This window comes from Cebus imitator, unplaced genomic scaffold (assembly GCF_001604975.1).
Source record: "Cebus imitator isolate Cc_AM_T3 unplaced genomic scaffold, Cebus_imitator-1.0 Scaffold472, whole genome shotgun sequence".
Taxonomy (NCBI): Eukaryota; Metazoa; Chordata; class Mammalia; order Primates; family Cebidae; genus Cebus; species Cebus imitator.
This window is the reverse complement of record NW_016107787.1, coordinates 1,140,248-1,154,236: the sequence shown is the minus strand read 5'-3', so window position 1 is coordinate 1,154,236 and position 13,989 is coordinate 1,140,248. Positions and strand designations below refer to the sequence as shown.

Sequence of the window (13,989 nt, the reverse complement as noted above, 5' to 3'; positions counted from 1 at the left end):
TGGGGAGGAAGGCAGCAAATCACACTGCCACGTGTGTTCCTATGCAACAATTTTGCATGTTCTTCACATGTACCCCAAAACCTAAAATGCAATAAAATAAATAAATGGGAAAAAAAATAAAAATAAAAATTAAAACCCCAGGGGAAAAAAAGAAATTTTTTCTCAAAAAATTAAAAATAGAATTACTATATGATCTGGCAATACCACCACTCAGTGTATATCCAAAGAAAATAAAATCAACATGTTAAGAGAAAAAAAAAAAAAAATCTAGCAGTCTGGCTCCAAAGCCTGTGCTTTCCACCACTTTGCTGTAACCCTCACCGAGGGAGCTTCATGAAATTACCTAGTGGCACAGTGGTATTGGAAGGAGAGCCAGATGCTCAAATAGAATGAATCTATCAACTCTGGCACTTCCAATTCTGCCATGTAAAATGGAAATAATATGTACATCTGCCACTACTGCTAAATTAGAAAAACCCAACACAATGTATTTGAAAAGTAATTCACCAGTGGCAGTTCTACCCAGTCTCCACTGACTGCATTCCTCCTGCCTTCTCAAAGGGGCCGGCGTTCATCCTCATTTGAGGTTCAATCTCAGTTCCTAGAATTAACTCTAATCTTAGGCTCAAAAGATTTCAGGAGCTCCAGTTAAGCCTGTCAGGTTCTACACTGAGCCATCTCTGTTACGAAGGGGGCTCCATTTAAGTTTAATAACTCGGGCTTCTGCCTTATACATCTGTGCCTGAGGCCTTGTCTTGATAGCCAGCTTAGCATCCTCCGAGTCCCATCCTGCTCGCCAGTTCTCACTACCCGCAGACACCAGCATCATGGCATCTTTAGGCAGACTCTGGCAGTACCACCCATTTTACCACCTCCTCCTGGATTCTCTATCATTTCACTCTGTCTGACCCATGACTCTCTCCCACCCCTGCTTTATACAGAATCTCTACTAAAATGGAGAAACAATGAGGGAGATCAGGTGTTTGTCTTACATTGAGCCTGCAGTGAGGACATGACCCTGTCATTCTCCATTGCAACAGATGCGGACTCAGGAACCTGGTCTATACTCTCAAGGTAACTCAGCAACCACAACCCCATTGCCATGGGGTGAGGGTTGCCCAAAGTGACTCCTAGTCCAGACCCCAAGGGCTGACTGCTGCAGCTGACCTCATAGACTGGACTCACTCACAGTCCTTCAAGATGTCTGGCTTCTCCCCATTACCTGTCCTACTGCCCATGTTATGGCTCTTCCAGTGTTTTCTCATAGCCTGCTGTGAACCAAGATGCCCTTGTTTTCTGGTAAACACTTTCCATCTCACTTTATAAGAAACATCACAGTGCATTCTTGTAGTTGAATATTCCCATATTATTGATTCCCATATTATTGGCTGAAAATAAGAAGGGCTATGGGTTTATCCTCAGTACACCACAATGATGTTGGCTGGGGTATGCAGAATCTTTGCCAAAACAAAGGACTAACAAATAATCCCAGCACTTTTTAAACCTGATGAACTATGTAAGCAAAAGCCTAGCTTCCTGGAGCACGCAGACATCCTTGGAAGTCCCTTCCTCTGAATCTCTGGGCTGATAGGAAGGAGGCAGGCGCTGGGGTTGTAGTTGCCGAGTTAACTTGAGCATAGACCAGGTTCCCAAGTCAGTCCTCAGCAGGTTACACCGAGGACAAGGTTATGTCCTCATCCATGAGGACCCAATGTAAGACAAGAAGGCGATTCTCCCAACTTGTTTTTTTTTTTCTCCATTTTAGGAGACAATTCTGTATAAAATGCCTGGCATACCCCTCCAAAGCAGGAAGTAATCAACACATTTTAATTTATGAATACTCGTGCTTAGCCTTCTTATTCAGTACTTTCCAGCATCATAATTTCGCCATGGCACATTCCAGCAAAGATTAGTGAATTCACATGGAACTCAAGAGCTTACCACCCTGCTAGGCATTAAAAGAAAAAAAGAAAAACACAACTCAAAAGTTGACTTGCAAACTTGGACAGGATATATTATCCTACCTAAAATTGAGAAGAAAGTGTCCATAATTACTTAAACTGATTTAAAATGTACGTGACTAACAGAATTAGTTCCATGATTTGCAATGCCCAGTGCGAAGTGAAAATGTGGAGCCCATGGTTCAAAGCAAAGCGTTTAACCAAGCATGGAGCTCTTCTGAGCACGGCCTCGTTCACTGAACTTGGCTTCCCAAAACATTTTAAAAATACATTTCCAAAACCATTTCACTACTTATTCTCTATGACTTCTAAGCTTTTCTCCTATTATAGTAAGTAAGGAATAGCAGTGTCCTTCTTAAGACATTTTCTATTTCACCCTCACCCTCTTAAACTCCTTGACTCTGTGACAGAGGATCTGGAACTAATTTACTCATTTAATCAAGGGGAAGAGTGGTTTTCCTTAAAGGAACAGTTCAGTTTCACTGCACAGCCCTCTGCCTAGAGCCTCCTCAACTCACCAAAACGACCCTTGAAGTGGAAGGACAGGAAGCATTTTTGGATCCTGTTCTATGACCCCACCAAAACAAACAAACAAACAAAAACAAAAAAAAAACCCAGCTAACCCACACTTAAAGCTCAAGCAATTGGTGGGAGGTGGCACTGCTGGCTGGGAAGTCAAGGGACAGAGGCTCCAATTACTCACTGGGAAAGACACCCCAGTTCAGTTCTGCATCCTCGCCCTGGGAAATCACGTCACACCCACATCAGGTGTGGGCAGCTGTGTTGTTTCACATGCGTTCCAACCAGATGATGGTTCCCACTGGAAAAAGCAAGCAGCTCTTAGGAAGATACTGCTATGCGCTGAGGGCGGAAAGAAAAAAGAACTTTTCCTTTGGGTGTTTCTTTGTTGTGGTGGTGGTTTTTCTCCTATTCAGGTAGAATGAAGAGTACTACTGTGGGTAGATGAAGTAGGGTTTAAACACAAAGCGTTTATAACAGACACATACTGCCTCTTTTAAAGTTTGGTCTAAATTATGAGGCAGTCAAAAGGCCAGTGTGGAACAGCAGAGCCATGGGGGTAAGGGTGTGAGTGCTAGAGCCAGGGCCTGAGTTTGAATCCCAGCTCACCACTTACTAGCTATGAGCAGGCAAATCACTTCATTTCTACACCTCAGTCTCATCATATGGGATAACAAATAACCCCACCCCACCCCACCACTGGGTAGACGTCATTGCGGGGATTAAATGAGTTAATTCACATAAGGTGCTTAGAACAGTGCTTGGCACCAAGTAAACCATACTTTGCTATTTGTTAATATTTGACTGGGGTGGGAGGGAAAATCATATCAAATTTTAAAGAAAACAAACAACTTGGTGCCTGTAATTTCGCTTTCTCTGATCCTTTCTTACTCTCTGGTATGTCTCCAGGAAAAGTACACCCAGAGATGTATCATTTTCCTAAATGATTCCAGAATCTGAATGGGACTCCACAGCCCAGGAGATTCTTTCACGAATGGTTGCTTTTACGTATCAGATGCCTATACCCAATGAAAGGCTGACCTGGACATTTAGAGGCAAAAACCATTCTCCTCAGTAGTTTTGTTTAAATCAAATCTGTCATTGAGAAATCTACTACCGCAATCTTTCCCTCTCTGATTTACATGTTCCTCTAAAGTCAACTCACATTCTCATGTATTAATTCACTGCCTTACAAACCCGTCTTTGGGCACCCAATGCCTACGTTCCCAACCAAGTTTCCCAAAACCAAACCAATCAACCAAATCAACTTACGATTCTCATTACAAGTTACTTCTGCATCCTAGAAAAGAGTCCAATCCTTGTACCTTAATACTATCATATTGCCGAAGCAACACTTCTCTGGAGCCTGCTGAGGCTTAAGGGGCCCTCAGCTCCAGTAACAAACCACAGAGCCGCATAGTACAGATTCACCTCTCTGAGGAGCTAAGTCTGGGCTCAATAGTATCGATACAGTGGCTGAACGAGGAAGATGGTCTGTTTCTCATGGTGTGCCTCTTACATTCCAGGGGAAAACATGACCTTCTGGTTTTCAGAATTAAAGTGTCCCCTCGATCTGACAGTCACCTCCCATCTGTAGAGTTCCCTGACTTCACAAGCTCATTCTCTGGCTTGTTTAAAACATTTTTTTTTAATTAAGACCTTGCTTTTTAGCGTGGTTTTACGTTTAGAGAAAAATGGAACAGGCCGGGCACGGTGGCTCAACCCTGTAATCCCAGCACTTTGGGAGGCCGAGGTGAGTGGATCAGGAGGTCAAGAGATCGAGACCATCCTGGTCAACATGGTGAAACCCCGTCTCTACTAAAAATACAAAACATTAGCTGGGCATGGTGGCGTGTGCCTGTAATCCCAGATACTCAGGAGGCTGAGGCAGGAGAACTGCCTGAACCCAGGAGGCGGAGGTTGCGGTGAGCCGAGATTGTGCCATTGCACTCCAGCATGGAGTGCAAGAGTGAAACTCCATCTCAAAAAAAAAAAAAAAAAAAAAAAAAAAAAAAAAAAAAAAAAAAAAAAAAAAAAAAAAAGGAACAGAAACTACAGAGCTTCCATATCCCCCCGGTCCCCCAGGTGCACAGTTACCCCTATTATTAACATTGTACATTAGTGTGATACATTTATTATCCTCAATGAATCATTAACTGATGCCCATAGTCTGCATTAGGGCTCACCCTTGGTGTTGGACAGTTCTATAGACTGACAAATGCACAATGGCCTATATCCAACCTTACAGTATCATACGGAATTGTTTCACCGCCCTAAAAATCCCATGTTCCACCTATGCATCCTGTTCCTCCTTCCTCCTGAGCCACTGGCAACCACTGATATTTTTACTGTCTCTATAGTGTAATTTTTTCCAGAATGTCACATAGTTAGAGTCATTCTATATGTAGCCTTTTCAGACTAGCTGCTTTCACATAGCAATATGCTTTTCAGTTTCATGACTTTTTGTGACATGATATGCCTAGAATACTTTTATCTGTATTTTTAAATCAGTCTTCATAGGTGAGGATGATGCTCATTGAAATTTGAGAAACACTGTTTATCTTGAGATGGGGTCTTATATGTGTCCAAGGCTGGTCTCAAACTCCTGGGCTCAGGTGATCCTCCCACCTCAGCCTCCAGAGTAGCTGGGATTACTGGGATTACAGGCACAAGCCACTGTGCCTGATGAGAATGGTTCTACAGTTTTGCTTCCACCACTGTTTGCTTCAATTTCTTTGTTTTTATTTTTGAGAGTCTTGCTGTGTCACTGCCCAGGCTGGACTGCAGTGGTGCAGTATCAGCTCACTGCAACCTCCACCTCCTGGAGTCAAGCACTTCTCCTACTTCAGCCTCCTGAGTAGCTCAGATTACATGCACGTGCCACTACATCGGGCTAATTTTTGTGTGCATATATATACATATATATGTATTTTTTTTTTTTTTTGTAGTGATAGGGTTTTGCCATGTTGGCTAGGCTAGTGTTAAAATCCTGACCTCAGGTGATCCACCCACCTCGGCCTCCCAAATGCTAGAATTACAGGCAGAAACTACCATGCTGAGCCTTCAACTGAGATGTAATTCACATACCATACAAATCATCCATTTAAAGTACAAAATTAAATTATTTAGTAAATTCAGTGTTATACAACCATCACCACAACCAATTTCAGATCACCTCCAAAAGAAACCCTGTACCCTTTAGCTATTAACCCCCTATTCCCTCATTATCTCTTAGCCCTGGGCAATAGGAATACGCTATGTACGTGGATTTGCCTATTCTGAGTATTTCACATAAATGCAGTCATTCAGTATGCTGTCCTTTGTGACCAGCTACCTTAATTTAACATAAGGTTTTCAGAGTTCATCCATGTTGTAGCATGTATTCGTACTTCATTCCTTTTTATGGTTGAATAATATTCTAGTATATGAATGTTTTCGCTGTCCATCAATTGATGGACATGTGGGGTGCTTCGACCTTTTGGCTATTATGAATAATGCTATGTACATACACGAATAAGTTTTTGTGGGGACCTATGTTTTTATTTCTTTTGGGTATATAGCGAGTAGAATTGCTCTGTTAAATGGTAACTTTGTGTTTAACTTTTTGAGAAACTACTATTTGTAAAATGATATGGCTACTGTGATAAACAGCAATCACACCAGCAACGTATGAGGGTTCTGAATTTTCCTCATTCTCGCTAACACTTGTTATTACCCGTTTTTTGATTATACTCAACCACATGATGTCAAGTAGTATCTCATTGTGGTTTTGATTTGCATTTCTCTGATGACTAATGATGTCGAGCATCTTTACACATGATCACTGGGTATCTATGTATTTTTCCAGAGAAAGGACATTGTAGATCCTTTGCCCATCTTTTAGTTGGCTTTCTGTCTTTTTATTGAGTTGTAACAGTACTTCATATACTCTAGAACAAATCTCTTATTAAATACATGATTTAAAATACTGTCTCCCATTCTGTGGGTTGCGTTTTCACTTTGTTAATGATGTCCTCTGAAGTACAAATATTTAAAATATTGATGGCATCCAGTTTCTTTTGTTGCTTGTGTCACACCTGAGAAGTCACTACCAAATTCAAAGTCACAAAAATATACCCCTATGTTTTCTTCTGAAAGTTTTAGCTCTCACACTTAGGTCTGTGGGCCCATTTTGAGTTTGTTTTTGGATATGATGCGAGATAAGGATTCAACTTCATTCTTTTGTGTGTGGTCACTTCGAGGTCCCAGCACTATAGTTAACAACAGTTTAAAACACTGTTTTCTCCACGGAATTGTTTTGGCACTGTTGTTGAAAAAGCAATTGACTTTTAATGTGAGTGTTTACTTCTGGGTTCCCACTTCTATTCCATTGATCTGTACGTGTAACCTTATGCCAGGACCACACCGTCTTGATTACATTTTGAGTTTGAGAAATATGAATCTGACTTTATGATTCTTTTCTAAGACTGTTTTGGCTATTCTGGGTTCTTTGAGTTTCCATATAAATTCTACAATCAGCTTGCCAATTTCTGCAAAGAGCTAACCAAGATTCTGATAGGATTATGTTGAATTAATAGATCAATTTGGGAAGCAATCATATCTTAACAGTATTAAGTCTTCCAATCCATGAATAGGGAACATCTTCCCTTAACTAGGTCTTTTTCCCAAAAATGTTTTGTGGGATGCAATGCACAAGTACTGCACTTTTTGAAATAGAATTTCTTAATTTTCAGTTTGCTCATTGCTACTATAGAAAAATATAATTTTGGTATACTAATCTTGCATATCCTATAACATTGCTGAATTTTTTCTTTAGTTCTAATAGTTTTTTAGTGAATTCCTTAGACTTTCTACATAAAAGATCATGTCATCTGAGAATAATTTCTCCCTTTCCAATTTAGATGGCTTTTATTTCATGTTCTTGCCTAATCCTCCTGGCTAGAACTTCTAGTACTGAGTTTAATTAAAGTGGCAAGAGCAGACATCCTGGTCTTGTTCCTACGCTTCAGAAGAAAGCATCCAGCCTTTCACCATTAAGTATAATGTTCTGGGGATTGGGGAGGGGGAAGTTATACATGCAACTCTATATTGCTTTCTTTTTCCAAGTACTAGCTCTTTGCCCCACCTTGGTTTTGGATGAAATTCTTCTCATCTGTTTTAGCTAAAACGTCACTTTCTTGGGGACATCTTCCCTGATCTTCAAACTAGACTCATAGCTCCCTGCATTTATGGCCCTTGTAACAAATACTTATTGGCACTACTCTCCCTCTTAATTCCAGTCTACCTTGTTCACAGGTATGTCCCTGACTGGCACACACCGCTGGGTATTGCTATAAACCAGCCTCGCATACCGTGCCCTCTCTTTCCTGACTTTGGCAGGGACACTGTTCCTTGCCCTAAAACTCCATTTCTGCCTCCGTTTCCAACTCAAGGGCAAGGATCTGCTTTATTCATCCTTATACCTAGCACCTAACACAGCCTGGCATGAGGTAACCCTTAGTAACCTTTGTGAATTATTCTAACTCTACTTAAAGGGATGTCATTTTTGCCCAACAACAACAAAGAAAACCTTACCTTCAACTGGGCCAATTTGATTGGTCACAGCAAATCTAAGCACTCTTTCTTCATCATTATACAAGGCAAAGACTCGGTCTACGTTCAGCTGCTGGGTGGTGGGGAAAGCCGGGCGTCTGGGGGCATGCCTGCACACCTGGTAAGTGATGTTCTGGTGGACGCGGTAGGACCATGTTTGGTTGATTGCACCAAAAGTGAGAGAGTACTCTCTGGAACTTGTAGAGGTTACAGCTGCAATAAACACATTGGTAATTTTAAAAATATATATTAAATACAGAGATTTTCACATGGGGTATATTTTTATGCATAGTTTTTCATCTAATTCTTGGAGCATGTTCCCTTGGGAACTTCCTGAGTTTCTATGAAAAAAATTTGCAAGGAAATCCCAAAAACCTGAGTGGATACAAAGCCACAGTGCTGAGAGGGAGAAGGCACTACAATCGTCCATGTCATTATATGCAAAGCATAAGTGCGACTGAGCGCCAGCCATGCCAACAGTGCTCTGTATGTGCTGCCTCATTTATTCCTCACAACAGCACAGGTAGGTGGGCGCCAAATCATGCAATCGGAGGCTTACAGAGATGAAGTAGGCTAAGATGCAGTGCGCTACATGGTAGAGCTAGAACTGAAACTCATTGGTTTGACTCTACACCCTAAATTTTAAACCAGTCCATCATCTACATTGCACAGAAGTGACAGCTTCCAGCACCTTGCACTTTGTAAATCTGAAGAATTCCAGAGAAAGGAAAGGGTTGTCTCTCATAATCTGACTCTGGGAACAAGCCCAGGTCAGTTACCTGGACATAGACCATTTTGTTCACAGCCCAGGTCTCTGCTTCCCATTTCTTCCCTACGTTCCTGCCAGGCTGCCAGCTCTCAGCAGAGGAGAAGCAGCAATCAGAGGAAGGGCACAGCTCAATCTAGATTGCCGTGTTGTACAAAGGCAACTGTGATGGAGGCAGCCTCTTGCACGCACATAGTATTTTCACAGAACACATCATGCTTCACACATTTAACTGACCACATAACATAGAAAAAGCATTTTTATTTCTACACTAAAGGTGAGAAAATACATTCTCAGATATTAAGAGGCCTTTCCCTACAGATAAGCAAATCCAGGATATAAGTTCTTATCTTTTGACTCCAAATGTAGCATTATTTTTAGAATAAACTACAGCATTCTCTGTATTTTTTGTTTTTTTGAGATGGAGTCTTGCCCTGTCACACAGGCTGGAGTATAGTGGTGCAATCTCGGTTCACTGCAACCTCCACTTCCTGGGTGTTCAGGCGATTCTCCTGCCCCAGCCCAAGTAGCTGGGATCACAGGCACCTGCCACCATGCTCGGCTCATGTTTGTATTTTTAGTAGAGACAGGGTTTTGCCATATTGCCCAAACTGGTCTCCAACTCCTGACCTCAGGTGATCCACCTGCATCAGCCTCCCAAAGTGCTGGGATTACAGGCGTGAGCCACTGCACCTGGCCTCTGTGATTTTTAAAGCAGCCTGAACTCATCAGCTGAAACAAGGTTGAGACAAATAAAAATTCCAATAATCAGTATTTTCCATGTTGCAGAAAGCAGGATGGTTAAAAACTGAACATAATTCTACCATCCCTAGCCACCCCCATGGACAATGTTGCTACTGATTATGCTGCTGTTTGAAAATACTGGGTAGGGATATAGATATTCTTGTGTATAGCCGCCAGCATTCTGCTCACTTACACTATATATTTTATTCTAACAATAAGAGTAATCACATAACAGAGCTCATTTTATGTTCCATTGACTGTTCTACGACATGCCAGGTAGTAAGTCATTTAAGCCTTAAAACTATCTTGTGAGATGGGCACAATCCCCATTTACAGTTGTGAAGACTGGTTACACATACCGGAGTCCGAGTAGTGGTACAGCTCCTTGTAGGGAGAGATGTGGGCTGTGAAATTTGCTGGGACGTAAGGCACCTGGCCTTGAATGTTGGTCTTAATGCTCAGATAGTTCTCTGAGTCGAGTCCCTCAGCAGTTTGAGTGATGCGAACCCTCTCCTCTCCCGGGTAGAATGTAACTTCCATGTCATGGATAAAGGCAGCACCTGGAGATGAGAAACATTCAGCACAGGGATGACAAGAGGCTTTACTTAAACAGTTACCAGTACACACTGCCCACTCCCAATTTCAACTGCTCTTGGAGACTGTGCCTAAGGAGGTCATCTGATATCTGAGAGTAAGCATTATCAGCTGTTGATTCCACACCTTCCCAGACTTCTCCACTGAAGAATACGGTTCCATCCTGCCTTACCTCACCCAGCTTCTCTCTGCACAAGCTTGTATTCTGAGAAACACACTCTTGGGAACGTCCTCGACTTTTCTCTAAGGTTGCTAGACTTAGCAAAAACAAACAAGCCTACCAACAACAAAAAAACCACCCAAGACATCCAGGGTTTTTTGTTTGAATCTCAGATAAGTATGTCTCGTGCACTATTTGGGGGATACTCTTACTAGAAAATTATTGTTTATGTGAAATACAAATTTAACCAGGTGTACCATGTTTAATCTACTTTTGACCCAAGGTTTGATTCAAAGTTTGATGAAAGGCAAGAACCTATAAACAGCTACTGAGCTCTGCAGTTAAAGATAGGGGAAGAACTTTTCTCACAGAACTTTTGTTTTTCATGCAATTAAGATAAAACCACTAGGAAACAAGTTTTCACATGGGAAGGTAAGAATCCAAAAAGTATCTTCTAAATCCTTGTCAGTAGGTGGCCTTTCCAGCAGCACTGGCACCTCCTAGAAGCTGGGTACAAAAGCAACGTCACAGACCCCACCCCAGGACTGCTGAACCAGAATTTGCATTTTGGCAAGACCTCCAGGTGATGTGTGTGGAGGTTCAAGTCTGGGGCACACTGGCCTATACTATTACAAGTTGTGGAGCTGGGAGGAGCAGGGCTCCCCTTCCCCATGAAGGGGAATATCATCCCCAGGTGCCCCAAGTACTATTTTTGCATTTATTTGACAGATCTGTGCATAATTTTAAAAGCCTGACAAATATGCTTCAACACATTGGAGTTAGAGGACATGAATACGCTGAATGGAAACATCCTGTTTCTCAGAACACTGGGAAAACACCGAGAAGAAATCAGTGCCTTTCAAAAATCAGTCATGTGAGGTCAAACCATTCCCCACTACCTCTGGCTGGAAAACTACATACATGTGGCTCTAGCACGTTAAGCAAGGGATTCCTCTTTCACTGTGTAAAGGCCTAAGACCCTTCCCCCAGGAGCACCACTGCCAAAGCAATGCCGACTACCGGCCTTCTCAAAGACCCTGCTCACCTGTGAGGCTGAAGCCGTTCTCAGAGCCAGGTTTTTCTAAAGCAAAGAGCCAGCCAAACAGGCCTCCAATTGGTGTGAGGGGGAGGAGGGCCTGGGCTGCTGGCTGCGGGATGTGGCTGATGGCCGTATAGGCTCTGCCGTCATTGCCCACGACATAAGCATGCAGGTCCACATCAGTGAAGTGCACAGGTGTGTGGCCCACGTGGAGGTGACCACTTACTTTCCCATTCACTCGGTGAGGTGCTCCTAAAAGACAGCAAATCCAGTTAGGCTTGGGTATCATCCTGGCTAGAGATGGGTACACACAGGTATTTTATTCCACTAACAACTTCCAAAACTCACTCTTTAGGAAGTCACTTTAATGATTCTCCAACCAACCAATTATCCATCTATGAAACAGTCCTGCCTCCAATCTGTTTTCTCCCCTCCTCCCCATCTCCACTCCTCTTTGGCTTTAATGAGCTGGCAGAAGGAAGCATTTCTGGATAATCCTCAAATTGGGAATCAGCCCAAACCAGTTCATTCCTCAAACATTTATTGAGCACCTGCAAGTTACGAGCACTCTGATTTAAGTAGTGGAGATGTTTGGTCCGTAAAGCAGTAGGAATAGACACAGGAGTCCCCAGCCCCAATCAATCACCTTCAGGCAGACAGTGCTTCCCATTTCCATAAAACCTGGATTGGCAGTGGCAGCAGAAGCCAGTGGCATAGTCCGTGCAGAAGGCATGCCGGGAGCACTGTCTGTGGTTGTGTTCACAGGTTTCCTTGTTGGCACCATTATACGTAAAGACTGAAAAATAAAACAAACTTGCCTTAAAAGGACTAAATGATGCCAGTGACATTGCTTCATCAGGGACATAGCATCTCCTCCATAGAAGCAGCTTAGATAATAATAGGTTTTTGATGTTTAAGAGACCAGCGTAACATTCAACCCAAGGGAATTCACCTGCTTTGTCTGCTGGCAAGAAGAATTGCTTACTGCTCCTGGCTGGGTCTCACTGCAGAGCTGGTGAACTAAGATGAGGCTGCACCCATGGGTTTCAATGCAGTAAAATGAAAGCAAACCAGTAAGTACACGTTAGGTTGAACTTCATGAAACTGGTATTTTTGTGGGTCAAAAGGGCCAAATATCAGCACTTTTTTTTTTTTAAGATGGAGTCTCGCTCTGTAGCCCAGCTAGAGTGCAATGGCACAATCTCAGCTCACTGCAACCTCCACCTCCCTCCCACGCAGCTGGGATCATAGGCGTCCACCAATGCGCCTGGCTAATTTTTTGTATTTTTAGTAGCGATGGGGTTTCACCGTCTTGGCCAGGCTGATCTCGAACTCCTGACCTTGTGATCCACCCACCTTGGCCTCCCAAAGTGCTGGGATTACAAGCGTGAGCCACCGTACCTGGCCCAAATATCACAACTTTTATATGGTTCGACCTAAAGACATCCTGATAGGAAGAAACAATAGAAAAGCTAACAAACGTCTTATGTCTAACCATCCTTCTTTTAGGTAACACTGAACTTTAAAAAAAAAAAAAAAGATAATAGCCAGTCTCACTACCCAGATTGTTTTGAGGGAAGTATCTTAAAGAAAGAACACACGCACCTGCCTCAAAGAAAGGGCATGGGGAGAAGGAGATAGTGGAGGGCAAAATAACAGGGACTCAAGCTATTACAATGCCCTATGCCCGTGGCAGGGTTTACTATGATAGATATGGTACCAGCATTATTTCCATGCAGTAGCAGACAGCTTGGACCCCACTCACAGATCTTCCAAGAAATTATGGAGAACCAGCATAAGCTCAACGCCCCAGCAGCTGTTTCTTCCATTTCCTACTTATTCTGCCCATTAAAAGAAGAGGGCCATCTGTGCTGCAGAGAAATGGGGAAATTGGGGCAAATGCCATGGTTCGTAAAGGAACTGCACAAGGGGGTAGGGTGTCCTGAGGATTGTGGATGGACAGGAAGGTGCTTTCTCCAGGACACGGGGACTATGCCAATCCCAAGCATGGCCACCAGGAGGCCAAGCGGCTGCACACACCTCTGCCTCCACATCCCCAGGAACTGGGGTTGGCTGGAGACTCCAGAACCATGCTGTTAAGCTTGGATGGCATGGAATTCTAGTGAGAGACACTGACACTGGTGTGAAGGACGCCCTACTCTTAGGAAAAACCACGTGGTATCTGTGTTCCTGGTCTGGATCTGCAAAGGAAGAGACAAGAGATGAAGGAAGAAATCCAAAGATCAATATTTACCCAGTATTCCCAAGGTGAACAGAAAACAAAGTAATGAGACATAGCACCATGTCGGTAACAATATCACCAGGATAAAGACTTGCATCAGCAAAATATATAAAAGTTCACACTTAAATAGTCCTTAACATATACAAGCTTTACGTTTATTAACCCTTAATTTGCACAACCCTATGTAGCAGGGATTTTTTTTTTTTCCCCATGCAGGGTTTTGCTCTGTCACCTAGGCTAGAGTGCAGTGGTGCAATCTTGGCTCACTGCAGCCTCGACTTCCCAGGCTCAAGTGATCCTCCTACCTCAGCCATTCGAGTAGCCACAGCAACAAGCAGGCACCATACCTGGCTACTTTGTGTGTGTGTATTG

At 42.9% G+C, this 13,989-nt stretch overlaps 1 protein-coding gene across 4 annotated transcripts in view; it reads right to left on the bottom strand.

Annotated features, from left to right (window-relative positions):
* The window catches only part of NID2 (nidogen 2), a 70,696-nt gene that overhangs the window by 31,581 nt on the left and 25,126 nt on the right, over positions 1–13,989 (bottom strand). For all 4 annotated transcript variants that reach the window (XR_001820096.2, XM_017512417.2, XM_037732780.1 and 1 more), the window contains 4 exons: positions 12,022–12,171; positions 11,382–11,627; positions 9,942–10,142; positions 8,055–8,285 (listed from right to left, as the gene is read on the bottom strand). Coding sequence is in view for 3 of the 4 variants with exons in the window: in XM_017512417.2 (XP_017367906.1) it covers positions 8,055–8,285; positions 9,942–10,142; positions 11,382–11,627; positions 12,022–12,171 (828 nt within the window). In the remaining variant the exon portion in view is untranslated. The remainder of the gene's footprint in view (positions 1–8,054; positions 8,286–9,941; positions 10,143–11,381; positions 11,628–12,021; positions 12,172–13,989) is intronic.